The sequence below is a fragment of the Mustela nigripes genome, chromosome 4 (genome assembly GCF_022355385.1).
Source record: "Mustela nigripes isolate SB6536 chromosome 4, MUSNIG.SB6536, whole genome shotgun sequence".
NCBI lineage: Eukaryota > Metazoa > Chordata > Mammalia > Carnivora > Mustelidae > Mustela > Mustela nigripes.
In genome coordinates, this window is record NC_081560.1 from 145,091,504 (window position 1) to 145,118,562 (window position 27,059).

Below are 27,059 nucleotides of genomic sequence, written 5' to 3' on the forward strand. Positions count from 1 at the left end.
GACTAGATTGCTCCTGATGCCTGCCCCCCACCCCTCGCCGGGGCCCGGCTGCCTCTTTGCTTCCTGCTGCCTGGCCCCTGTTGCTGTCCTGGACAGAGGAGATGCGTTTGCTCCCAAGTGGAGGCAGCGTGACGATGCTACGCAGACGAGAGACACCCTGAGTGACCCTGCAGTGAGGAGCCGGGGGTGAGGAGGAGCCCAGGGTGTCCTCCCTGGCAGGGCTTCCCGGGCCGGCTGCCCTTCTGGTGGGCGCACCCCCGGACATCATGCTACAGCAGATCCTGCATGACATGTACATCGACCCCGAACTCCTTGCCGAGCTCAGTGACGTGCAGAAGCACATTCTCTTCTACAAAATGCGGGAGGAGCAGCTGAGGCGCTGGAGGGAGCGTGAGGCTTGGGAGGCCCTGGCCCAGGCAGAGGGCCTCAGGCCCCCGAAAGTCAAGCGAGGTATGTGGCTGGGAGCCACCAAGAGGTCAACCTCTGGCCTCCCAGGAGGTGGAAAATTGATTGCTGCCAAGCTTTCTTCTTCTTCTCCTTCTCCTCCTCCTCCTTCTTCTTCTTTAAAGATTTTATTTATTTATTTGACAGAGACACAGTGAGAGAGGGAACACAAGCAGGGGTAGTGGGAGAGGGAGAAGCAGGCTTACCACCAAGCAGGGAACCCAATGCAGGGCTTTCAGGGCTCAATCCCAGGGCTCCGGGACATGACCTGAGCCAAAGGCAGACACTTAACGACGGAGCCACCAAGCATGAGTATGATGAGAGCTAGGGACTCGAAATCCTTGTCCTGTGAGGATCTGTCCCCACTAGTCCAGCCTTTAGATTTCAACCAGGTCTGTGAGGCTCCAAGACTGCAGAGGGGGAGTCCTGATGGGGTGGGGGAATGGGGACTTGCTTGGTCTTGTTGTGGGAGGCCCAAATTCTGGGAAGACATTGTTGGGATCTCCAGCTGGGCCCAGACACCAGTGATGATCGCTTGGTGAAGGAGAGGGCATACTCTTGACCTTCACCAGTGGTTCTAGGATGGAGGACCAGCGTGCAATGAGGACATGCTTGTCCTTCCCTTGTGCATGCCAGCACAGTGTTCTCAGCTAGGGCCCGCGCAAAGCACCCGGCTGCGCCTCACTATTTGCAGGTGAGAGGAAGCTTGGCTTGGAGAGAGGGTGTCAGGGACTGTCCTGCACTGAGAATGACCAGGCCTGAATGGCAGTAGCAGGTGCAGGGAAGAAACAGGCCTGACGTGCGTTTCGGATGGTTTTTATGCGGTCGTCTGCCTGCAGGCTGGTACACTTAGGATAAAGATGACATAGTCAGGACCTGGTGGAGGAGCCCGGGTCCTGCGAGGGACGGCCCTTCCTGTGGCTGCTGCACTCGACAGTCCCCCTAACTATATGATTGAGCAGAGTGCAGTGTAGACTTGATCTGTTTAGTTTTCAATCCAGGACAAAGTCCTAGATCTGGTCTGGGCATGCAGTCTCCTTGGTGACCTAGCTCCTCTCTCCACTCCAGGCTCCCCACTGGACTATCTTGGCCATGTGCCACAGACCACACTCACACCCATCGGGACATGCTGGCTGGACCTAGCCTCTCCCTTAGCACGAACGGTTCTTCCTATTGGGAATATCCCCCTGCCTCCTCCTCCTAACAAATTCCCCAGGACTAGTCCCTGGCCCCTGGAGTCTCTGGGGGATGCCCTTGGTGCAAGGAAGAACTTGCTTCTTTGCAGGTGCTTGGCAGGCAGGCCCCCCTGCCGCTCCCCCCCCCCCACTATCATTTATCATCTCTTCCCCTGCCTCTCCCAGTGGTCTCAAAGCCACTGGAGCCTGAGACCATCCTGTCTTCCTACCTTCCATCCTTTGGTCTAGCACAGAGCTGGCAGACAGTTAAATCTCTGTTTTTTTTTTTTTTTTTAAAGATTTTATTTATTTATTTGACAGAGAGAGATCACAGTAGGCAGAGAGGCAGGCAGAGAGAGAGGAAGGGAAGCAGGCTCCTGCTGAGCAGAGAGCCTGATGCGGCACTCGATCTCAGGACCCTGAGATCATGACCTGAGCCGAAGGCAGCGGCTTAACCCACTGAGCCACCCAGGCGCCCTGAATCTCTGTTTTGAATGAGACCTACAATAGGACCCCAAGCGGGAGGGCTCCAACTTGGTTGTGCATGGCCAGTTTTTAGGCTGGGGCCTCCCGAGCTGGGCCATGCTGGCGGCTGCTTCCCTAGCTGGTGGACATGACCAGCTGCCTCTCCAGCCCCACCCGGCCTCGGCCCTGGGGCCTCACACCATCCGTATGGCAGCTCTTCTGGGAGGAAGACAGATGCCCAAAAATTTAACTGCAAAAACATTTTTATGGCAATTTGTCACACACTGACGTCTACATTTTCATGTGTAAATTATACATTAAACTCATTTGGATTTCTGGTGCAGAAGACTCTTTTCCGGGTAATTAATTTTCTGATTTATAAAGAATGGAAAAGAGGAGGAAACACAGTGAGAAATGTGTGTGTTCCAGGTCAGGATTTTGTTCAGATCTTGGCTCTTGGCTTCAGTCCTGCCCATGGAAGTAACTGGGTGGACCATGGGGAAGCCTGGGGGGCTTGCTTGGCAGAGCTCTTGCTGCGGGGTCCGGGATGCACTGTGTGTCGTGCCCCTGTTCCTGATGGGGAAGCCGTGGCCCACAAAGTGACTCGATCTGCCTAAAGTCACCTGAATGCTAAGAAGTGGAGAAGGGAAGCTCATCCCGTGACTTTGACCTTGGGTCTGGTGACTGACGGTTTTCCATGCATTTGCTTCTGAACTCAGGCTTTGATTCCACAAATGATCTGTGCATGCATTCACTTGTTCATTCCTTCATTTATTCCTTCCCTTGTGCAACATTGCCAAGTGCTGACTTTGGTGAACGGGACAGGACTGTGACCGTTGAGACTGTGGGACACAGCCGACTGGAATGTTGGGAGCAGGGCTTGGCACACAGCCGGGGCATGGTGGCTCAGTGCCGGAGTAAGTGGAGACATGCCCTACTGGCTGGATCCTCCCTCTTCCTTGCCCTCGCCATCCCCATCCCATTCCCGGTATGTCTGGGAGGAAGCATCTGCTGTGCTTTGCCGAGGTGTGGATCCCCTTGGGATCCCCGAGCACACTTTACTCAGTCCTGGTGAGCCTGGAATGATACTTTGCCTCCTCCTGCCCTGCCCCAGTCCTGTCTTGTCCCCTAAATTCTCCTTCCCACTGGCTCTTTTCTAAGGACATTTCCCAACTCCTAGCAGACCTGACCTTGCTGTCCCAGGGGCCCCAGAAGGCAGGGCAGGGCAAGGTGTGCCCCGTCTTTGAGACCTTTCCTGCTATCCAGTCATTCCTGGAGAGGATAGTAGTAAACACTGGGGATACAGATCATTCTGTTTTACAGCAACTCGAGGGCTTTGTGGATCCTTGAACACACCCTTGGGGTCCATGCAGAAATGGGCTGGGTTAAAGATGACAGTCATGGCTGGGCACACATCACTCCCCTGACCATGCGGGCACGTCTTTTCTTGTTGGCACCTTATACTTTGGTGAGAATCTTCTGATGTTCTACCTTGCCGTGGAGAACACAGACCCTCAGCTTTGATTTCCTATCTACCCTCATGCTTGCTGTGTTGTCCCATGTCTGACAGGAATTAGTGCTGTTATGCTGAGGCTCTGGGAAGGCATGCTCTAACACTGTGTTCCTGTTAGATCGAAGCCAAGCTCCTCCAACATGACCATGACCTTCACACTCTCTTCCCCTGTTAAGAGCCCTTTCTCCACAAAAACCCATGCCACATGTCAGGAGTTGTAGAGCCTCACAACCTTTGGCCCTTCTGTGCTTGCTCAGTCATCCCTGTTTCTTGAGTGTGGACCTAGGTGTTGTCTGGGACAAGGGCTCAGGAGACAAGTTCCCATGGTAGCCAGACCCAGGGAGCTTCCCCACTCGGACCCATCTGTTCTGCCATGACGCACAGTTTCTGTCAGTGTTAAAGTGATTCCTCCATGACCACCTCTGTACCCATCTGCAGGTACTTTCCCTGGGAGCCAGACATCTTTCCCCACCGTTCTTCGTGGCTCACGCCAGTGAACCAAGGCTGCACACTCACAGGGTGCCTCCTCTCACCCACACGGCCAGTTCTGGGCCTGCGTCTTCCTGTGTTGGCTCTCTGGCCTGCCCCTTACTCCAGCCTGGGGAGTGTTCTAAGTCCCGTGGGCTCGGCCCTCTCCACCTCCATCCCCTACCTCTGCCTTCTTTCTCTTTCCTGGGAGTCAGTCAGTAACCATCGCAACCTTGCCTCCTGGGCCAGGGTCCCTCCTAGCCTCCGTGTCCTCCTCCCTCCTCCTGTACTTGCCTGCACATGTTCCTAGTGTGGCCATGTCCCCTTGCTTCATGCTCACTCGCTCACTCTCTGCAACCCTCTCTTCACACAGCAGCCCAAGAAACTCTGTAACACATGGATCAGCTCATTCATCTCGCTGCCTCAGTGGCTTCCATTGTATTCAGAGGAAACCTCAGTGGCTTCCATTGTATTCAGAGGAAACCTCAGTGGCTTCCATTGTATTCAGAGGAAACAGGACCCTTCCGGTTGGCCAGCTGGCTGTGTCCCCTCTCCAGCCTACACTCCACTGGTTTGTGTCCCTCTGCGGGGAATGCACTCTCCCCAAATCCTCACGGGGCTGAGTCCTCCCCTGACCACCCACCCTCCAAGGGTCCCATTTCCATCTCTCTCTTACCACACCCTAGAGGACTTTCTTTACAGAACCTTCCAGAACGACAAGTGTCTTTTTAACAAAATTGTGGTGAGATACACACAACATGAATTTTACCATTTTAGGTACATTAAAGTGTTCATTTCAGTGACAGCACATTCAAAGTGTCGTGTAGGGTCACCTGGGTGGCTCAGTCCATAAAGTGTCTGATTCTTTTTTTTTTTTTTCCCTAAGATTTTATTTATTTGACAGAAAGAGACACAGCGAGAGAGGGAACACCAGCAGGGGGAGTGAGAGAGGAAGAAGCAGGCTCTCCACTGAGCAGGGAGCCAGATGTGTGGCTTGATCCCAGGACCCTGGGATCATGACCTGAGCCGAAGGCAGAGACACCTAACGACTGAGCCACCCAGGTGTCCCAAGATGTCTGACTCTTGATGTCTGCTCAGGTCATGATCTCAGGGTCCTGAGACCCAGCCACGCCTCCAGCTTGCAGTCAGCTGGAGTTTGCTTGAGATTCTCTTCTCCCTCTGCCCCTCCCCTGGCTCCTGTGTGTGCTCTCTTTCTCTCAAATAAATAAATAAATAAATAAATAAAGTCTAAAAAAAAAATATTGTGCAACCACCACCACCATCTAGTTCCAGAACATTTTCAGCTTGGGAAAGAAACCCTTTACCCAGTAAGCACTCACGCCCCATCTCCCACCCCCCCACACACCCCCTTGGCCCTTGACAACAGGGCTGGTCTGTTTTCTCTCTCCATGGATTTGCTGCCCTTTTTTTTTTTTTTAATGTATCTATTTGCCTGTTTGTGGTCTGTCTCTTCCATTAGCCTGAAGGTGCTGTGAGGCCATTGCTGCATCGCTGGCTTCTGTGCCAGCATCTGGATGTCTGGATGCGGGGGTGGGGGGGTGGGGGGTGGGCGTGGATGTGCAATTTGCCCACACCTGCTGTGTCATAGGAGCTGGACCGAAGGGGCGAATAGTAAAGCGTTGAGTGAACGGTGTGCGCTGTGCAGCGTGACTCCTCCTCTAGACCTTGAAAATCTGCATCCAAAGTATCAAAGTCACAGTACACTTGTGTTGGGGACACATGAAGTCCTGGTGATTCTGTCACTTTTTCACTCAGACTTATACCTCATTTCAGTTTCCTTCCTTGTTTTAGGATTTTGACTTGGATGTGAGCTTGACCAATAAGACTTTTTCCCCATGAATCTTTTTTTTTTTTTTTAAAGATTTTATTTATTTATTTGGCAAAGAGAGATCACAAGCAGGCAGAGAAAGGAGGAAGGAGGCTCCCTGCTGAGCAGAGAGCCCGATGTGGGGCTCGATTCCAGGACCCTGGGATCATGACCTGAGCTGAAGGCAGAGGCTTAACCCACTGAGCCACCCAGGCGCATCCCCCATGCATTTAAAAAAAATGTTTTTAAAATTTATTTATTTGAAAGAAGGAGAGAGAACGCATGAGCGGGGAGAAGGGAAAAGGAATAGGGAGAAGCAGACTTCCCTCTGAGCAAGGAGCCCGATGTGGGGCTCAATCCCAGGACTCTGGGATCATGACCTGAGCCAAAGGCAGATACTTAACCGACTGAGCCACCCAGGCACCAATTCTTAGTGTATATTTGCGTCTACCTTTTTTTGTTTGTTTGTTTTGTTTTTTGTTTTTTCTAGCTTCTTGGTACCATATTAAAGAGCATATGCTGTTTTAAAATTTATTTTAGGGGGTGCCTGGCTGGCTCAGTCAGAAGAAATTGTGACTCTAGATCTCAAGGCTGTGAGTTCAAGCCCCACTTTGGGTGCAGAGATTATTTAAATACATAAATATTTTAAAAATTTAGTTTTAAGAATGTACTGGAATACTTTTTAATCTATCTTTATCAGGAATAAAACATTATATGCTGAGGATGAGAAATATAAGGATTTAAAAATATTTTTCTTCATGATTTTCTTGGTATAATCAAGAAATTTTAGATTGATTTTATTTACCTTATTTGACCTTTCAAGATTTACGTCTTCTGCTTATAGTAGGGATTTCTTAGTTAATCATAGTTACAATAATTACTTGGACATTAACTCCACATTGTACAAGTGTCATTATTCCCTACGTTTTCTTTTTCCTCTGAGGGGAAAGTGATCAATGTTTTATTCCCCCTTTGTCCCTTTGCACAAATAGTTTGGCCAACCCAGCTGCATACCCCTCACTGTGGGCCTCAGCATGTCACACTTAAACGTCAAGGGAAACCTGTACTTGACACTGTCTTCCGCTGCATCCATGCTCTTGCTGACATAACGTGGTGGGACACGGTTGACCTTGCCATGTTGACTTCTTCAACCTTCTTGAATTCCAATAGTTTTTCAGTTGATGCGCTGGGGTGATGTCGGAGGCCATGACTTCATAGGATCATGGCTGGTAAGAGGAGAGGATGCCCCGGGTTTCTGGATGAGAGTTGGAGCTGTTGTTCACAGCCCCTCTCCTGTTACCAGGGGCAGAGCGTCTAGGACATTGCAGTGGGGGAGGGGCTGGAAAGACTATTGCTGGAATCTCCCCCTTGGTTTCTCACAGGGCCTGCCATTAGTGCCCCATTCCTTTTGTTAAGAAAATATTTCCGGGTGGAAATATTCCTGGGTGGCTCAGTGGGTGAAAGCCTCTGCCTTTGGTTCAGGTCATGATTCCGGGGTCGTGGGATGGAGCCCCACATTGGGCTCTCTCCTCAGCAGGGGGCCTGCTTCCCCCCCCCCTTCTCTCTACCTGCCTCTCTGCCTACTTGTGATCTCTGTCAAATAAATAAATAAAATCTTAAAAAAAAAAAGAAAAGAAAATGTTTCTTGTCAATATGCAAATATTCAAGGAACAATTCTGGGGAGGGGAATATTTAGTTTTGTTTCAGAGAATATATGTGATGAAGAGAGAAGAGGAGTCTGGGGTTGAGGCTCGGTGTCCAGACTCTTGTGGGGGGACACTAATTAGTTTAATTAGTTTACTTAGGACACGGATTAGTTTAATTAGTTTACCCCTGGGTAAACAGGAGGTAAAAAGTCCCTCGTGGCACGGTAACTGGTGAATGGGGGCTGACTGTGGGTCTGAGGGGTCAGTCAGGGTGGCGGATGAGCAGTGCGGGTGGAACCAGCTTCTGGGCACCGAGAAGTCAGGCAAGAAGAATGTCATGAGACGTGTGCGTGTGTGGTGACAGGGCTGTCCACCTGAGCGCAGAGAGCTGTCCTAGCTCCCGTGACTTGCCGATTGGCACCTGCTGCTCGCAGGCTGTATTTGGGGGCCGACAGACCGTGTTCACTCTTCTGGATTCTCACACCCGAAGGGATGCTCTATGAGCTCATTTTCTGAGGGGCTCAGGGGTTAGAAATAACAGTCACCGATCAATTCTTCACCCTTGGGTTGGGTCGATGTTATTTTCAAAATGCCTCTAGCATGGTGGAATGGAACCGGGTCACCTGGATTTTCTTCTTGGTTCCATTTTGACCTTTGAAAGTCACCTGTGTGATGGGAATAACCACCTTTTCTCCACTGGGAGGATTCATAAAGCTTTTTCAGCAAGTGGGAAGAGCTCCTGCCACATGTGGGGTGCTTAAGTCCTATTTCTCTCCTTCCTTTCCTCCCTCTTCCCTCCCAATGCTGGTGGCAGATCCTCTAGGGACTGGCTCAGCCTCTTCCTGGGAGCTCCGCCACTGGACCCGTCCGTGGTGGCTGTGGGACCAGCTGCCTCATGGCCTGGCCAACCTCCACTTTATTCTAGAGTCCCCGCCTTGGGCCAGTGGAGCCTTGCCTGTGTCTGCCAAATCAACCCTCCTTATGTGGTTTATTTTTTAGGATAAGTTGGAGGAAACTCAGTTATGTCACTAGAGGCTACTCTTGGTTCTTGGGATGCTGATAAGCACCTTTCCTGTGGATCGGACCAAGATGTGATATGGGGGATGCAGGACTGATCTGTGCGGAATTGCTGTGGTCTGTGGATAGGTGGAGGCATGGCATGTGTAGCCTGGGACCACCCTGTTTGTAACCGTGCGGCTGGGCGTGGGGCCTTGTCCAGGGCAAGGTGATGGAACAAAGGCTAGGGTGCTCTGACAACCTTGTGTGTGTGCACGTGTGTGTGTGAATGGTATGCGTTTTCCTGGTACTTTGGGGCATGGAGATGGGGGCTGGGGCCAGACGCTTCTGTTCTACCTGCCGCACGGTCACAAACAGGACTGGTGAGCCTTCCACCAGCTTTGTGGACTTGACTAATGGGGCCCTAATTTCTGGTTTGCTAGCCTCCGTGTTCTGCCTCTGCAGGGCAGACAGCAGGGTAGGACGGCTGCACTGGTGAGTGAGCTCCTGGGGGTAATGTCATTTGCAGTGGGTGAGGGGTTTCCAAGTGGCTCTGAGGAGGTAGGAGCCACTGTGCCACATTCTGAGCCAATGTTGTATGCACAGTGCTGGCTGCAGGGGCCTCTGGTTCCTTTGCAGCCCACCACCTTGGCCCCTTTTCCTTTCCGCCTCTCCCAAGCCCAGCGGTATGGTGCTGATTGAGGCAGCACCGCCTGGCCAAGGACGCCAGGGTCCATGGCTCCCCATGTCCTGTGTACTACTTTCAGAAAGTGAAAAGTCCAATGTCACTGGTAAACCACACCAGTGCACATTAGAACAGGAAGATAGGCAAATATCAAAGAAGTTTGCAGGTTCCCAAAGAGCCAGGGCCCTCTGGGATTGGGCAGGTAAGAGGCGGGCCAAGGGTCAGTGGCCCAGCAGAAAACTTGACTTTCCGAGTAGTTCCTTGTTCTCTCCTGGCTGCTGCCGAAGCTCAAGGACTTTGAGCGGATGAGTCTTGCTCAGCTCTGGATGCAAGGCAGCCCTTCTCATCCTTGTTGCAAGGGGGATGCCTGGTGAGCTGTGCTCAGGTTTAATTTCTCTCCCCTTGCCGCGGGGGTAACCATGCCTGCCACCCCCCTGCTTCCCTCCCTCTCCACCTCCCTACTTCCTGTTCCAGGTGGGAGGTCAACAGGGGGCAGTTTCTGAGAAAGGCCAGCAGCTGGTATCTCCTGGCTCCCTGTAACCTGACCACCGGTCTCAGCTGGCTCAGGGTAGCTGTGTATAAATAACAGGTTGCAGACAGTTGCCTGTTCCTCAGTGCATCTTTCCGAGCGGCTGGCATTACTGCTTTCCAGGGTTTTCTCACGTGAAAATTAGCATAGCTTCTTAGGGTTTTCCAATTCGGAACCAGATTTTGCATTTGACTTTGGGGTCTAAATTCTTTGGGGGGGGGCATTTTCACACCGATTTTTCTGAGGATCTTGCAAAATTACATGACTTTAGGCTTCCGGGGCATTTATTTCATTTAATTAATTTATTTTTAAATATTTATTTATTTTGTGGAGAGGGGCAGAGGGAGAGGGAAAGAAAATCTCAAACAGACTCCACACTGAGCATGAGATCACAACCTGAGCCGAAACCAAGTGCTGGACGCTTAACCGACTGAGCCACCCAGGTGCCCTCGGGGTTATTTACTTTTATCTTATCATTTCACTCATATGTTCATTTTCTGGCCACCGCAGTTGGGTTCTCACAGCCAGACTCTGTGAGATGCTAAGGATTTAGGAAGTTGGTCTGTGCCCCTGGTATGTGTGTACCCCTTCATTTTACAGATTAAGTTATTTTGTGCCTTACGTGTTGTTCCACATAAATATGCTGGGCTGATAACGAACACCAGTGAGACTGGGGTCCAGAGACTTCACTGGCATATTGACTGGGCTGTGTCTGAACTGAGGGGCGGTGGGATTGATCGTGGGGGTATTGAGGATTTCCCAGTAATAATGACACCAAGTCCCAACATACATGGGGCATTATGGTATTGGTGGCAGATCTTGGATTTGTTTCTTTTTCTCCCAGGAGAGACAAGCCTTCTAAGAGGATGTTGCATGGAGCTTGGGGAGTCAGATGAAAAGCCATTTTACATTCACAAGAGTAGTTCTATTTCTTCTTCTTCTTCTTCTTTTTTTTACAATTTATTTTTCTTTTACATATTTCAAAATTTTATTTTATCTTTTAAGTATTCCAAGATTCATTGTTTATGCACCACACCCAGGGCTCTATGCAATACGTGCTCTCCTTAGTACCCACCACTAGGCTCACCCCATCCCTCACCCCTCTCCCCTCCAAAACCTTCAGTTTATTTCTCAGAGTCCACAGACTGTCATGGTTTGTCTCCCCCTCTGATTTCTCCCAGTTCACTTTTCCTTTCCTTGTCCTAAAGTACTCTGTGTTATTCCTTATGCTCCACAAGTAAGTGAAACCATATGATAATTGACTCTCTCTGCTTGAGTTATTTCACTATCATAATCTCTTCCAGTCCTGTCCATGTTGATGCAAAAGTTCGGTATCCTTTTTGATGGAAGCGTAATATTCCATTGTATGTAGGGACCATATCTTCTTTATCCATTTGTCCATTGAAGGGTATCTTGGTTCTTTCCACAGTTGGGCGATTGTGGCCATTGCTTCTATAAACAATGGGGGTACAGTTGACCCTTCTTTTCAACTTCTTGAGGAACCTCCATACTGTTTCCCACAGTGGTGCACCAGCTTGTGTTCCCACCAACAAGGCACGAGGGCTCCTATTTCTCCCTAGTCTCTCCAACACTTGTTTCTTGCATTTGGACCGATAATATCTTGATTAAATGTTGACATTAGTGCCCCCTTTATTTTTATTTAAACACTACATACACAGTGGAGACCTACATTAATGCCTTCCTAAAATTTTATTCCCCCATCTCTCTCCCAATATACAACCCTTATTAAATTCAGTGCACATCATTCTTATATCCTTGCCATTCTGTGATATATATTTTGTATTCACTATGTTGCTTAATCATTATATGAATGACATTTTGCTATATGCAACCTGAATTTAATTTTGTGGTTCTGCATTTTTAAAAGGCATATATTTATATTGTTCAAATGTATTTATTTTTCTTGCTATAGAGTATTACATGATAAAAAACATATCATGATTTATTTGTCCATTTTTCTTTATTGGGTATTTATGTTGTTTCCAATTTTTCATATTTTGAAGTGTTAAATTTGAATAATATTTTCTCATTCGGTTTTCTCTGAGCATATTTGAAGGAGATTCTGTAAGTTATGTACCTGAAGTACTATTCCTTAGTAATGATGAATAGCATTTTCTGCTTAACTGAATGTTACCAAAGATCTTCCAAGTGGTTGTATCAGTACCTTGTATCATCAGCAATTTGTAACAATTATTGTTGCTCCATATCCTTTCCAACACTTGCCTCATCAGACTTTTTACAAGATTCTTTCCAATCTTGTAGGAGTGAAATGATTGTTCATTCTTGTTTTTATATGCTTCTGTCTAATTAGTGATAAAGTTAGGTCTCTTTAATATGTTAGTTTACTGTTTATGTTTCCTCTCCCGTGAAATGTCTGTTCATATCAATAACCAGACAGCAACGTGTTAAGCTCAAAGAACAGAAAATCCAATCTGCAGGGATTTTCCTAGGTGGGGTTTGTTTTCCACCTAAGCAAAAAAAAAAAAAAAAAAAAATCTAGAAATAGGCAGACCGGAACTGGGTTATTGGCTTTGTGATGTCATTAATGTTGCTGGTTCTTCTTTCATGATCTTAAATGGTAGCTTAGTATATTGGGTCTTCAGGTAGTTCTTGTGTTTTTTTTTTTTTTTTTTAGCATCATGTGAAGAACAGAGGGAGGAAAGACTAGGTGTTAACTGTATCTAGACAGCAAACCTTTCTCACAGTCCCCTCACTACCTCCTACCTATAATAATTGGCCAGAACTTTGTCACATGGCCACCCTTTCCTGGAAGGGAGACAGAAGATGAGAACTTCAACCAAGGATATTGCTGTTTTGATTAAACTCTGTGTACTAAAACAAGGAAGCAACAGAAGGAGGGTAGAGGGCTAACCGGTAGGTAATGGAGGGCATTTGGGACACTATATGTTGCCTTTACTTCTGGGGTTGTTTATTATTTTCTTATTAGTTTATAAGAATTCCTTGTATATTCCAGATAAATATTATTATTTTAAAATATTTTATTTATATATCTGAGAGAGTGAGAGTGTGAGGGAGCACAAGTAGGGGGTGGGACAGAGGGTGAGAAAGAATCTCAAGCAGACTCCCTGCTGAGCCCAGAGCGGAAACCAAGTCAGACACACCTAACTGGCGGAGCCACCCAGGAGTCCCTATTCCAGATCAATAGTTGTTGGCTTTTTTTTTTTTTTTTTCCCCAGTCAAGATTCTGTAAAAAAATTAAGCCCCAATATTCGAGCAGTGATTCTTGAAGGGTGGTCTCTGGATTCCTGGAGGCCTGAGACTCTCCACATCAACAAGGTTAAAACTGTTCTCACAATAATACTGAGGTGTTCTCTGATCTACTCACCATGTTTACACTCGTACTAATGATGCGAAACCAAGAGCAGGTGAATCTGCTAGTAACTTAGGAGCAGTAGTCATTGTATTTTTTCAGTCACACATCACTCCTGGATGAAACAGTAAGCCTGTTCATTTGATTGTATGACAAAATGGGAAGTATGTATAGAGCATTTCTGCTGCATATTTGAGGAGGATGGGCATCTGCAGGAAAAGCTCTGTGGGATTTCCTTTTCTTTTTTTTTAAGATTTTATTTATTTATTTGTCAGAGAGAGATCACAAGTAGGCAGAGAGGCAGGCAGAGAGAGAGGAGGAAGCAGGCTCCCTGCTGAGCAGAGAGCCCGATACAGGGCTCGATCCCAGGACCCTGGGATCATGACCTGATCCGAAGGCAGAGGCTTAACTCTCTGAGCTACCCAGGCGCCCCCACTGTGGGATTTCTTAAGTCACGTGCTGCGCTAGCCTCTTTATTCCTAGAATGCCATTTTTACTTGAAGGAAGACTGACAGACAAGCTAGGTCTTTTGTAAGACTTGGGTATTTGGAAGTGAATAAAGTGAATCTGTCACTTCAAGAAAAACAACCGATGGAATTTATGCCAATGATAAAATCCCAGCTTTTAAGAAAAAATTAGAATTTTGGGAAGACTTCTGTCACCAACAGTTTATTAAATTCCCAACACGTAGAGGCTTTTCTTAGGAGATTCATTGTGATATTAACAAACATGGTTTTCTGATATTATAAAAATAAAATATGTGCACATTTGGAATATTTGCTTGACTCTGTGAACCAACATTTTCCAAAGGACCAATGGATAACTTTGGAAGATCAGGCATTAGTGCATAATTCATTTGAAGCACAGAATAAACTAATGAATTTTTATTTTATTTTGCGTTTTAAAATTTAAAATTTTTTATTTTGAAACAACTTTAGACTTGGGGAAGAGTTGCGAAGTGGCTCAGAGAATTCCCACATTGCCTTCACCCTGTTTCCCTGAATGGTAACATCTTGTGTTACCTTGGTCCACTGATCAAAACTAAGAAATTAACATGACCAATGAGTTCTAATATAACAAACTACAATAAATTCAGTGACATTTTTTTCAGGTTATATCACAACTAGCTTTTAAGAACTACCATTTGTTTGGGTTTCACTGTAGTATCAAAGAAGATTATCAATAAATATCTGAAAAATTATCCATGTTTTTCTTTTCTTCTCTTTTCTAACTATATATCTGTGAGAAGTAAAAAAAATTTTATATACTTCAACTAAAATTACATATTGCAACAGAGTGAATGTAGAAGCCACATGAGAATCCAGCTACTTTCTCTTAAGCTGAACATCAGATAGATTTGCAAATATATGGAACAAGGCCACTCTTCTGATTAAATATTTTTGTTCTAGAATATATAGCTATTTTTCATAAAAATGTCATATATGGTAATAAATAATGAATTTGCTGTTATTTTAAATAAGCATTAATTTTTTTCTGGTTTTAGTTTTGAATATAGTAGATATTAGTAGACATGGCTCAAATAAATAAAATCATTTGAGTTACTTGATATTTTTAAAGAATGTAAAAGGGTCCTGAGAGCAAATTACCTGAGAACAGCTTCCCTAAAGACCCATTGTATGTAATGGGTTAACTTTTCTATAATGCATCGAGGCCAGTACTATCTATGTACCATCTTTGGGAGAACTGAGAAAAATCGTCATTCAAATTACATTTTATAGAGCTTATCGGGTCTCACAGGAGCCCAGTAGGGAAAGCTTGTTGTAGACATTAATAAGTTAATAGATGTAAAATATGTTGAACCGTGATTAGCAGATAAGCCCTCTGTAGATGTGAGCTGTTATTATTGCTTTAATTAATTCCTGCAATCATTTGACAGTTATGTGTACTCAAATATCTTCTCTCTGCTGGTGGCCTGATTTTTAATTGTCTTTATGGTGTGCCTTTTTGTGTAGAAACTTTAAGTTTTAATCTGTGTTCAAATTTATCGACACTGTTTCTCATAGTTCATTCTTTTTACATCTCATAGAAGAAATTCTTCCCTTCCCCAAAGTTATAATGATGTGCTTTTATACTTCCCTCTAAAAATTTCCAAGTTTCCAAGCATTCCTTTTCACCAACTCATGAAACCACTCTTGTTAAGATAAGCATCCCATCATGGTGCCAAATTCAGTGGCTGGTCCTCTGTCTTCAATCTGTTGACCCATGAGCAGCCTTTGACTCAGTCCATGTTTCCTTAATTCCTGAAATTCTTTCTCCCTTGGGCTTCAGGGATATAGCTTTTTTGGGGTTATTCTCCTGCTCATAATCTTCTTTGTCCTTGGCTTTTTCGGCGGTCTTCCTCCTAAGTGTTGAAGTGACCTGGACCTCCAACTTTGCACCTCTTCTCTCTTCTATCTGTCTTACGTTCTCTTCGTTCTCATCTTGTTTTGTGGCTTTAAATGTCTAAACACTGATGATTCCAAAAATGTACACCTTAATTCTAGCCTCTCCTCTCAACTCTGTTTCATTCAACTTCCTCTTGGATATCTAATAAGCATCTCAAACTTCATTTGACCCAAACAGAATCACTGATTTCTCCAAGTTGTTTCTTCCATGGTGCCAAACCCATTCATTCTGTTGTTTCAGCTTGGAATGTTGGACTTTTCTCGTTGTCTTTCTTTCACAATTCACATCCAGATTTTAGGAAATTTTGCTTTTTCCTTCAGCATATGTCCTAAACCTTAATCACGTTGCGCCTCCTCCCACTATGGTTGGGGCTGCGGCTTCTCCACCTTCCTTCCCACTCTCCTTCCTGCCCCCTTTGCAGCCACAGTGGCCTCTGCTGTCCTTTGAGCTCACCAAGCACATCACCAGCCCCTCCCTCAGTAATGATCCTGTTCAGGCTCCTGCCTTGCCCATAGAGCCTTCGTTCCTGCTCACCCTCTAGGAGTCAGATTCCTAGTGACCCCTTGTTTGCTTCAGGACCAGGTGGAGTCTAAGGCTTCAGCGCTGCTCTCTTCTTCACTTTCCTGTTTCGTATAGATTCCCAATACAATTTCTTGTATTCCTATGCATTTTGTCTTGCCATTTTGTATCTATTATTGTTATGTGTTCGGAGAAGAGATGTACATCTTTACTGGGACATCCAAAAGAAAAGCTTTTATGCCTGTAATTTTTCTTGTGAGCTCACTATTATGTGTGCTTATATTTTTTGGCTACATTTCCCCTTTATGTAATATGTAATTGCAATTTTGATTTTTTCTGAGGTTCATAGGTTATCTAGGAGATACTTTCTTTTCTTTTTTATGTCCAAGAGAGAGAGAGTGAGAAAGTATGATCAGGGTGAGGGAGGGAAGAGAGACTCTTAAGAGAATCTTTAGCAGGCTCTAGGTTTAGCACAGAGCCTGATGCAGGGCCTGGTCCCATCACCCTGAGATCCTGACCTGAGCCGAAACCAAGAGGTGGTCCTTTTTTTTTTTTAAAGATTTTATTTATTTATTTGAGAGAGAAGGAAGAGATAAAGAGATAGTGAGAGAGAGCATGAGCCAGGTAGAGAGGGGGAAGCAGGCTCTTCACTGAGCAGGGAGCCCTATGGGGGACTCCATCCCAGAACCCTGGGATTGTGACTTGAGCTTAAAGATATTTAATCGACTGAGCCACCCAAGAGCCCACTAGAAGATATTTTCTTTTTTTTTTAATTTTTTATTTTTTATAAACATATATTTTTATCCCCAGGGGTACAGGTCTGTGAATCACCAGGTTTACACACTTCACAGCACTCACCAAATCACATAACCTCCCCTATGTCCATAATCCCACCCCCTTCTCCCAAACCCCCTCCCCCCGGCAACCCTCAGTTTGTTTTGTGAGATTAAGAGTCACTTATGGTTTGTCTCCCTCCCAATCCCATCTTGTTTCATTTATTCTTCTTCTACCCACTTAAGCCTCCATGTTGCATCACCACTTCCTCATATCAGGGAGATCATATGATAGTTGTCTTTCTCTGCTTGACTTATTTCGCTAAGCATGATACGCTCTAGTTCCATCCATGTTGTTGCAAATGGCAAGATTTCATTTCTTTTGATGGCTGCATAGTATTCCATTGTGTATATATACCACATCTTCTTGATCCATTCATCTGTTGATGGACATCTAGGTTCTTTCCATAGTTTGGCTATTGTGGACATTGCTGCTATAAACATTCGGGTGCATGTGTCCCTTTGGATCACTACATTTGTATCTTTAGGGTAAATACCCAATAGTGCAATTGCTGGGTCATAGGGCAGTTCTATTTTCAACATTTTGAGGAACCTCCATGCTGTTTTCCAGAGAGGTTGCACCAGCTTGCATTCCCACCAACAGTGTAGGAGGGTTCCCCTTTCTCCGCATCCTCGCCAGCATCTGTCATTTCCTGACTTGTTGATTTTAGCCATTCTGACTGGTGTGAGGTGATATCTCATTGTGGTTTTGATTTGTATTTCCCTGATGCCGAGTGATATGGAGCACTTTTTCATGTGTCTGTTCGCCATCTGGATGTCTTCTTTGCAGAAATGTCTGTTCATGTCAGAAGATATTTTCTTAATTACTAATTTATTAATGGCTTTTAAAAATGGTTATTTTTCTATAAATTTCCAATTTTTCCTGTTATTATTAGAGATTATGGCCTATAATTTTTTTATCATGATTGCAAGCTCAAGAGGAAAAACAAGTATAGTCTCAAAGCTTAAGGAATAAGGTTCTGTAATTGTTAAATAAAAATTTTTTCACAATATTATTCAAATCTTCAATATTATTAATTTTTAAAATCTGTGTGATCCACCAACCTCTGAATAAACACAGTAAAATTCCCCACCATATATACATTTTCAAATTCTCTTTGAATTGCTAGGAGTTTCTGTTTGATGCAATTTTCTGCTATGTTGTATCCAGTTTTATGACTTATATTTTCTTTGTGGAATGTATTTTTGTTGTCACACAATATTCTTCTTTGTCTTTTTTTTAACACATTTGTCCTTGCATTTGCTTTGCCCAATATTGCCACTCCTGCTTTCTTTTTGCTCAACTTTGCATGGTCTACTGTTGCCTAGCTCTTTACTTTTAACGTTTTCTTGTAAAAAAAGAGTGTTTTAAAAAATATTTACTCATTTATTTTATTTTTTTTAAATTTTTATTTATTTATTTTTAAAGATTTTATTTATTTATTTGGCAGACAGAGAGATCACAAGTAGGCAGAGAGGCAGGCAGAGAGAGGAGGAAGCAGGCTCCCTGCTGAGCAGACAGCCGGATGTGGGGCTCGATCCCAGAAGCCTGGGATCATGACCTGAACCGAAGGCAGAGGCTTTATAACCAACTGAGCCACCCAGGCGCCCCTTACTTATTTATTTTAAAGAGAGAGCGAAAATGTACGTTCGAGAGCATGAAGGGGGCAGGCGGAGAGGCAGAGAGAGAAGCAGACTTCCTGCTGAGCCTGGAGTCTGATGTGGGACTCGATCCCAGGATCCTGAGATCATGACCCGAACTGAAATTAAGAGTCAGATGCTCAACCACTGAACCACCCAGATTCCCCCAAAAGTGTATGTTTTATTTAAATAAAATTGTTAGATTTTATTTTATTTATTTATTTTAAAGATCTATTTATTCATTTGAGAAGGGGAGTAGAGGGAGAGGGAGAGAGAATCCTAAGCAAACTCCCTGCTGAGCATAGAGCCCAATGCAGAGCTCGATCTCATGAGCCTGAGATTACAACCACGGGTCAGATGCTTAAACAACTATGTCATCCAGGTGCCCCTAGATTTTATTTTTTAATCCTATCTGACAGTCTCAGAATTTTAACGGAAGAATTAATTCTGTTCATGTTTTTGTGTTAGTGAATGTACTTAGGGTTTAGAGCTTTGGTGTTATTTTGTGTTATCTATATCCATTTGGGATGTGCTTGACCTGACATACTGGAATATCTGGCAAATAGTTGCTTAATTAAATCAACATTTCATGTTTATATTATCACATTTCATTTGATAATGGTACAACTGCATTCTTCAAAGTTTGTTATTTGTCTCAGATGGTGAGGCCTCTGGAGGTCCCTGCATGGCTAGTAGGAGCGTAGCTGCTCAGGAAAATCATCAAGGCCCTGCCTCCTTCTCTCTTTGCACTTTCTGGCCTTTAGCTGTGGCTTTCTTCCTCATGGTGGCAAAAGTCTTCCGGCAATTCCTGGCTTCCTGTCTTCAGTCCAGGGAGGAGGAAGGAGGAAATAAAAGAGGAGGAGTGAAGGGATTTTTCCTAAGGAGATTTCCCTTTTGGTTCAGAGGGGAAAGCCCTTTACTAGGAATTCTGCTTATATCTGCTTTGTCAGAAACCGGGGACATACAGTTCTCCTAGACTGATCCCTCGCTAATTCTACTTGCCCTTTGAGGCTGGCATAGAAACTTGCCTCTCTTGAAGCTGCAAGATTCCTACACACCCTGAGCAGATGTGGATTTTCTGATAAGGGAGGATGGCGCGGTTGGAGGGGCGGTGGCTGGGCAGTGACACTGTCTGCTCTAATGCTACATAGTGTTTGTTTCCTCTTGCCCTTCACAGATCTTTGCAAGATTGATAAACCTATTATCATTTATTCCCCCCCCACTATTAATCTGGAAGTTTTAGAATGTTAATAGTGTTTTATCAGTCATAACTCAGCCTGTGGTTCTCTATGACAATGTTGCTTTTACCATGAAAAAGAGTAACAGTAGCCTCCTTATATTAGTCAGGGAGTTAATGCTGCTTTAGGCAATGGATAATCCCTGAAATTTCAGTGGATTAGTATAAAGAAGGTTTATTTCTTGATGTGGATTGGGTAGCTCTTCTGGGTCACTGGCTTGCAAACACTCATGGATCAGGCTGCTTTTTTCCTCGCAGTAGTGCCATCTTGGATGACATGGGGGGATGAGAGACGGTATTTGGAAAAGTCACACCAACCGCAACAGTCGCAGCCTGAAAGGGTACAGATCACCTCCTCTGACATCCACAGTCTAAAATTCATTCACATGGCCACATGGGATTGAAGGGGAGCTGAGGAAAGTAGTCACATAGTGGACTCAGGGAGGAGAACCGTGCCAGACAGTATGGTGGTGGTCCCAGATTGTCATTCTGGTCCCGCCTACATTACGTTCTCCTCTTCCATATAAATACACTCATCACCACCTTAAGGGGATACTCTCAAGTCCCAGGCAGTCACTGCATCCTGCCCGAAGTCCACCGTCTGCATGGGTTCTGCATTAATCTCTCTAATGTCTGGGGGTGGCTGAAAAGTCATGTCATCTAAACACCCTCCTCCTTTAGCACACAGTGTGCGGCGGTAGAGCGGAGTGAGAATGTACACCATGGAAAAGGGGAGAATGTGAGCCCTACTTGGTCACTAGCTGATAGCATTCCTGCAGTCCCCACAGGTCAGGCTGTGCCAGTTTTCTGCCCCGGCACTGAAGGGACAGACTTCAATAAGGGCAGGACTGTGCCCTCGAGGAGCCGCCTCCCTGTTCTTTGCTCCCTGTGGCCTCATCTGAGGTGAGTGTTGAGGACCACGCCCTCTTTGGACCACTACTGTCTTTGAAACCTTCTTCCTGTCTATTCATTGAGGTTGGGTACCTAAGAGTGGTTGACGTCTTAACAATCAAAGGCTTTTTTCAGCCCAGACTCAAAAAACTTAGGAGGCTTCTGATCTGTTCGGTTCCATGTTCCTGTAACCACAGCTTTTCTAGACATTTTTTGCAAGTTGACTGCCATTCTCTGCCTCTAATCCCCTGTATCTCTCCTTTGAACCAAAGGGCATCTATCTATCCCAGGATTTTTGAAAAATATCACAAGAGATTGTACTCTTAAGGCACTTGTGTTAGCCTGACTCCTCTGACAAGCAGAGACAGGGATGGGGTTACACACACAAGAACTTTATTCAGGAAATACAAATGTCCTCGTGGGAAAGAAGTGACAGAGTCCTGGAGGAGTGTGGGAGAGCCATTGTGTAGCAACACAAGCTTGACATTGAGTGAAAGAGGTGTGGAAGGCAGAGGTGTTCTAGGCAGGAGGGAGGGTGGTAGGAGGGGAGGGTTATTAGACAGTCATGCAGCCCGAGGGAGGTTTGTCAAGGGTCATTGACATTGCCCATCCGAAGTCTGCTGTTCTCCAGGAATGGGCCCACCATGGTCAGTCAAAGCCTGGGAGCCGCCTCTGGGAAGCATGGTGGCCGGCAAACACAGGCACGTAGGAACTGAAGAGCTTGCTCCCTTCAGCTCCCCTGCAGTTGGATGACCGTGGAGCACATTCTGGCCACCGCAGTGTTCTATGCCCTTGGTCATTTTCTTTACCTTAGAAGTTCTATTGGGCTCTGTCATGCAAACTTTAAGAAAATCCCCTCTCTTGTACTTTGGGCCCTAGAAGCAGGTGGTTTTTTCCAATCCTACAAAGTCCCAGATTGCTGTGTTCTCTCTATTCCCTTTCATTTTTACTTGCAAAGCACTCAGTTCTTTCTGAAACTCACTTCTTTCTCTTAACACCTTGCTGAACACAGCTGCTGGCCAGCAACATGCACCACTAATGTCCTGTTCGCCCATCTCTTGCCTCAGAGTGGCAGGTTTGGAAGGTGTGAGGGTCTGCCTTTCCAGTTACCCCGACTGCTGATTTTGTCAGATGTTTTGCTCTTGTGTTAACACGGACCCCTAGGCATTCCTTCTGTCTGCTGCGGAATTTCACCTCCTTGCTAAGGCAATGACACATAGTTGATATTTCTGTTCCTGCACCGTCAGGTTTTGGGGATCAATTTCCATTTTAGTCACGGTGATCAATGGAATCTGTTGCAACAGGTGAACGAAGCAATCTCAGTGGCTTAATAGGGCACCAGTTTATTTCTTGCTCATGTTACAGGTTGCTGTGGGTCAGAGGCCTAGGCTCTGTATCTTGCAACACTGTCTCCAATTCCTTATTTCCAGCCAGTGGACAGGAGGGAGGGAGAGAGAGAGAAGGCGTGGACAGACAGATGGACACACTCTCTCCTGCTGTTCTGTGTGCTGAAGATCTCCGAGGCGCTCAGCTGCCGACCCCAGTTCCAGCCTCGGGCACCTGCTTCAGCGGGTTGACTTGGCAGCTGTGTTGCTCCCTGGAGAGAGTGGGAAGGAGAGGTGGAAGTGGACCTGCACTCAGGCTGATCTCTCTCTGGGAGGCTTTTTGTAGATGACAATGTTGTGTAGAGACAATGTTGTGTAGAGACAACATTGTGTAGAAACAACATTGTGCACCATTGGCCAACCTAGCTCCTCCTGGACTGATTATAACTCAGACCTGTTTCTTCTTCCTTCCTTGTTCCTCCTTCCGCTGTGAGGCAGCAAGCGACAAGCACATCCAGTGGCTCCTGGGGGCGGATGGTGACGTCTGGGTCTGGATCATGGGAGAAGGTCCCGGGGACAAGCCCTATGAAGAGATCTCTGAGGAGCTGATTGCAGAGAGGGCGCGGTTGCAGGCCCAGAGGGAGGCGGAGGAGCTCTGGTGAGAGGTGTAGATGGGTGTTGGGTGGGGTCTGCACATGATGCCCAGGCTGGGTCCAAGCTGAAGGACCGTAGGCTGTGGGTGGAAGGGAGCAGGTCCCAGGCAGCAGGCTGACCCTGTTGAGCTCAGCTAAGATTAGGGAACCAAGGATCAGAGTCTTCATCAAGTAGACCTTGTAAGCTCAGATCCTGGCTCCCCCAGGGAGTAGTGAGCTGATCTGGGGTCTCGGTTTTCACATCTGTGTTGTGGGCCTAACACCCTTTCCATCAGGACGTAGTTTGGGTTCACTGAGATAATACAGATGGGACAGTAGAGGAACTGGATTCACCATTGTCATCAGCTTGTTCCTCTTCCTTTTAGCTGCATTTTGCACCCAATGTGGATAGTTGAGTCCCTGGTGAGATTTGGAGTCAGACTTCTTTCATAAACAACTTTTAACTTTTTTTTTGGTCCAAGTTGGAGAGCCATATGAAGTTGACTCCAACATTTCACCCCACAACTTTTAATGACAGTATTTTAATTGTAAAATTGTAACAACAACTCAAACACCCACCGCCTAAGATAACTATGGTGAGCATTTAGGCAACACCTTGATAAATTGATTAATATAGATTCACAATGTTATTTAAGATTACTATATGGTATCCTATTACATGAAAAACCCAAGTTGATCTTGTGGATGGACATTTAGGTTGTCCTTCAATTGTTATGTTCATCCTCCGATAAACCTCTTCTAGTTACACCTTTGTGATCTTAAGTGAGAAAAAGGATTTTGAGTACCTCCCCCTCGGCTTCCAGAACAATTCGGGTGATTTACACTACCCAACAGGACAGTGACTATTTTCCCACAACTTTGCCAGCATTGAGTTTTGGCATTCTGATAGACCAAGACATATTGCTCCTGGTTTTCATTTGAAGTCCTGTGGTTATGTGGTCCTTCAATTTCCTACCTGAGCTCCTACCTGCTGGTGTTCTCTTGCAAGGAGACAGAAAGAGGCAGAAATCACCAAGAAGTTTCGGGATGCTCTGGCCAATGAGAAAGCCCGGATCCTGGCGGAGAAGTGGAAAGTGGAGATGGAGGACCGGAAGGCTGCCAAAGTTCTGGAGGAACGCATCCATGAGGAGTTCAAGGTGAGTCAGCAGGTGGAGCATCTGCATGCGGCCACCAACGCCAGCTCCCAGGCTACTGGTGCCCATCTCTTGATCAGTACTGAGTGCTTTATGGGAACAGAAATCTTACATGTCTGAGCAGGGAGGAACGTAACTCCCCATTTGAGTCAATCCACTTCTCATTGGATAGATGAGGAAACTAAGTGTTAGACAGAGGAAGAGTCTTGCCAAGGACATCGTGTAGGAGGGGCTGGAAACAGGACCAGAACTCAGACCTTCTGTCTCATAACCCTAGGGGCTTGGAAAGGGACCCAGAAAGTGCTAAGTTTGTAGTCAGACCAAACTGGGATCCAGTTCTAATTCTCCTGGTTAGTCCTGTGTGACCTTGGAAAGCTTGCTGAACTTCTCTTAGCCTTTTTGGAGGATTCAAGGAGATGAAAAATGGACATTTTCCGGCCTTGGAGAGGGAGTTGTTGGGAACCTTGCATCTGTACTCCTTCTGGGAATGTTAGGACCTAGTAAAAGAGCTTTATTTACATTGTCCTCTGGTAAGAAACGTAGGTTAACTGAGAAAAAATTGTTTTTCTGGTTCCTATTTTACAATTTACTTTTTTTTCTGTAGGAATAATAAATTGAGAGGGGGAGAAAACTGAGAAAATACATATAAGTGAAAAGAAGAAAATAAGAATCATGTCAAATCCCAACAATCATATTATTTTATGAAATGTATATTCATGGCAGGCAGGCGGAGAGAGAGGGGCAAGCAGGCTCCCTGCTGGGCAGAGAGCCTGGTGTGAGGCTCGATCCCAGGACCCTGAGACCATGACCTGAGCTGAAGGCTAAGGCTTAACCCACTGAGCCACCCAGGCGCCCCAAACATTTAAACATTTTAATAATACTTTTTCCTATAATGATTAGACAATGAGGACAGTGGCCCCTCAAGATCATTTATGTTGCAAATTATTTTTCTCAGAGGATTTTTTTTCTTTGAAAGAGAGAGAACAAGCAGGGGGAAGGGCAGAGAGAGAGAGAGAGAAAGAATCTTCAGCAGGCTCCACACCCAGGGCAGAGCCCCCGGGCGGGACTCCGTCTCACAACCCTGAGATCATGACCTGAACTGAAATCACGAGTCAGATCCTCAACAGACTGAGCCACCCAGGGGCCTCTCAGGATTGTTTTTTTCTTAATTTTGGTTGTAGTGCTTTCAGGTGTACAGAAGATTAAAATTCTTATTAGCCAACTACATCAAGGTTTAAAAAAAGATTTGTTTCATGCTAAGAAAGACCCGTGCTACTACAAGCTTGTACTCCTATTAATCGACATTGTTCTATTTATCGTTCGTGATTTTATTTCTCACTTCTTTTCCTTCCACATGGTCGGCAGATTGTGCCATCGTCGTTTACTATATAATCTCTCCTCTCCTCTCTCATAGCACTTGCTGCCTCGATTCTTCTTACAGACCTTTGGATCTCTTCATGGATTTTTCTTCTTTGATCTTTTCCTGAGCCAGATTTGCTTATTTAATGACTATAGCATTTAAAATGAGTTTTGGGGCTCCTGGGTGGCTCAGTCGTTAAGCGTCTGCCTTCTGCTCAGGTCCTGATCCCAGGGTCCTGGGACTGAGCCCTGCATCCGGCTCCCTGCTCTGTGGGAAGCCTGCTTCTCCCTCTCCGCCTCCCCTTGCTTGTGTTCCCTCTCTCGCTGTGTCTCTGTCAAATAAATAAATAAATAAATAACATCTTTAAAAAAAGTAAATAAAATGAGTTTTAACAACTGCTAAGGTAAGAACCTATCATTGCTCTTCATTTTCAAGATGTCCTTGGCTGATTCAACCCATTTTTTTTTCTTCTGCTCAAGATAAATTTGAATCCTTGCATCACTATCTTCCTCCCACAAACACACGCGTGCGCGCACACACACACACACACACACACACACACCACACCACACAATGATTTTTAACTGGAATTACATCAGCTTTACAGATGTATTTGTGGAGGACGCACATTTTTTCCAATACTAAATCATTCAGTCTTGTTCAGGATATGGTATGGTCTCCCAGTTACTTAAAACCTCTTTTTGTCTTTGATAAAGTGATTTTGCTATCGTTTTTGTTTGTTTGTTTTTTAAACATCTGTAAATGCATGGGCCACCCAATCCCAAACATTCATGATAACTTATATGTAATGTTGTGCTTTCATCTTTTGGGCTTTGGTAAAATTTATTGTTTTACTTAAATGTCCCACATCTCTTTTCTTGTTAAACTGTAGGTTTAATATTTGTTACTATGATTGTGAATAAGATTGTTCTTAAAACCTAGTGTAATTGCTGGTTACATATTTATATTGTTACTGATCTTATTTAATTTTCCCTTGAGGATTTTATACACACACACACACACACACACACACACACACAGGATTCTCTTGAGTTTTTAAGGGAAGCAATAGTTACTCTCCAAACCTTTTTTTTAAAAGTAATTTCAAATTTGCAGCAAAACTGGAAAAAAAGTATTCGTAGAATTTCCACTGAAATTCACCAGTCATTAACATCTTGTCACATTTGTGTTGACTCTTTTCTCCCCTCCTCTAAATCTGCATCTATCTGTACACACACGGATATATACATACACATACACACAGATATATTTCTGTCGTGACTGCTACATTGTTTCATTAAGCAATTTGAAAGGAAGCTGTAGATACTGTAGACTCTAGCCCAGGGCTTACCAAACTCTTTTTTGTAAAGATCCAGATAGTTAATATTCTAGGTTTTGTCAGCCACACTTTCTCTGTCACAACTACTCAATCAGACCATCATAGCACAAAAAGCAGCTGCAGACAATATGTGAGCAAATGGGTGTGGCTGTCTTTTAATAAGAATTTATTTTTTTTTTTTAATTTTAAAATTTATTTGACACAGAGACAGAGAAAGAGAGAGACTGAAAGTGCACATGAGTGCGGTGGAGAAGGGCAGGGGGAGAGGGAGAAGCAGAGGCTGGATCCCAGGAGCCCGGGATCTTGACCTGAGCCAAAGGCAGATGCTTTACCGAGTCACCCAGAAGCCCGCATAAGACTTTATTGTAAACAATAGACAGAGGGTAGATCTGGAGTTTGCTGACTCCTGGTCAAACTGTATGTACTTCATTGTGCATCTCCCATGACCGAGAACCTTTCCCTGTAGAGCCACAACAATCATTGTCCCACCTACTGAAATGAACGGTAATTCCATAATAGTATAAAAATCCACTCAATCCATAGTGGAGAGATGTTTAGTTTATAGGGTTGGATTTTGCATCCGATTATTTAAGCCTGCTGGAGAAGGCAAGCAATACTTTC

General features: G+C 45.2%; 1 protein-coding gene across 2 annotated transcripts in view; it reads left to right on the plus strand.

Annotated features, from left to right (window-relative positions):
* Positions 1–266: 266 nt before the first annotated feature.
* The window catches only part of SH2D4B (SH2 domain containing 4B), an 82,130-nt gene continuing 55,337 nt past the window's right edge, over positions 267–27,059 (plus strand). For both annotated transcript variants that reach the window (XM_059395852.1, XM_059395853.1), the window contains exons 1-4: positions 267–450; positions 1,217–1,219; positions 22,452–22,611; positions 23,595–23,742. In XM_059395852.1, the coding sequence (XP_059251835.1) occupies positions 267–450; positions 1,217–1,219; positions 22,452–22,611; positions 23,595–23,742 (495 nt within the window). The remainder of the gene's footprint in view (positions 451–1,216; positions 1,220–22,451; positions 22,612–23,594; positions 23,743–27,059) is intronic.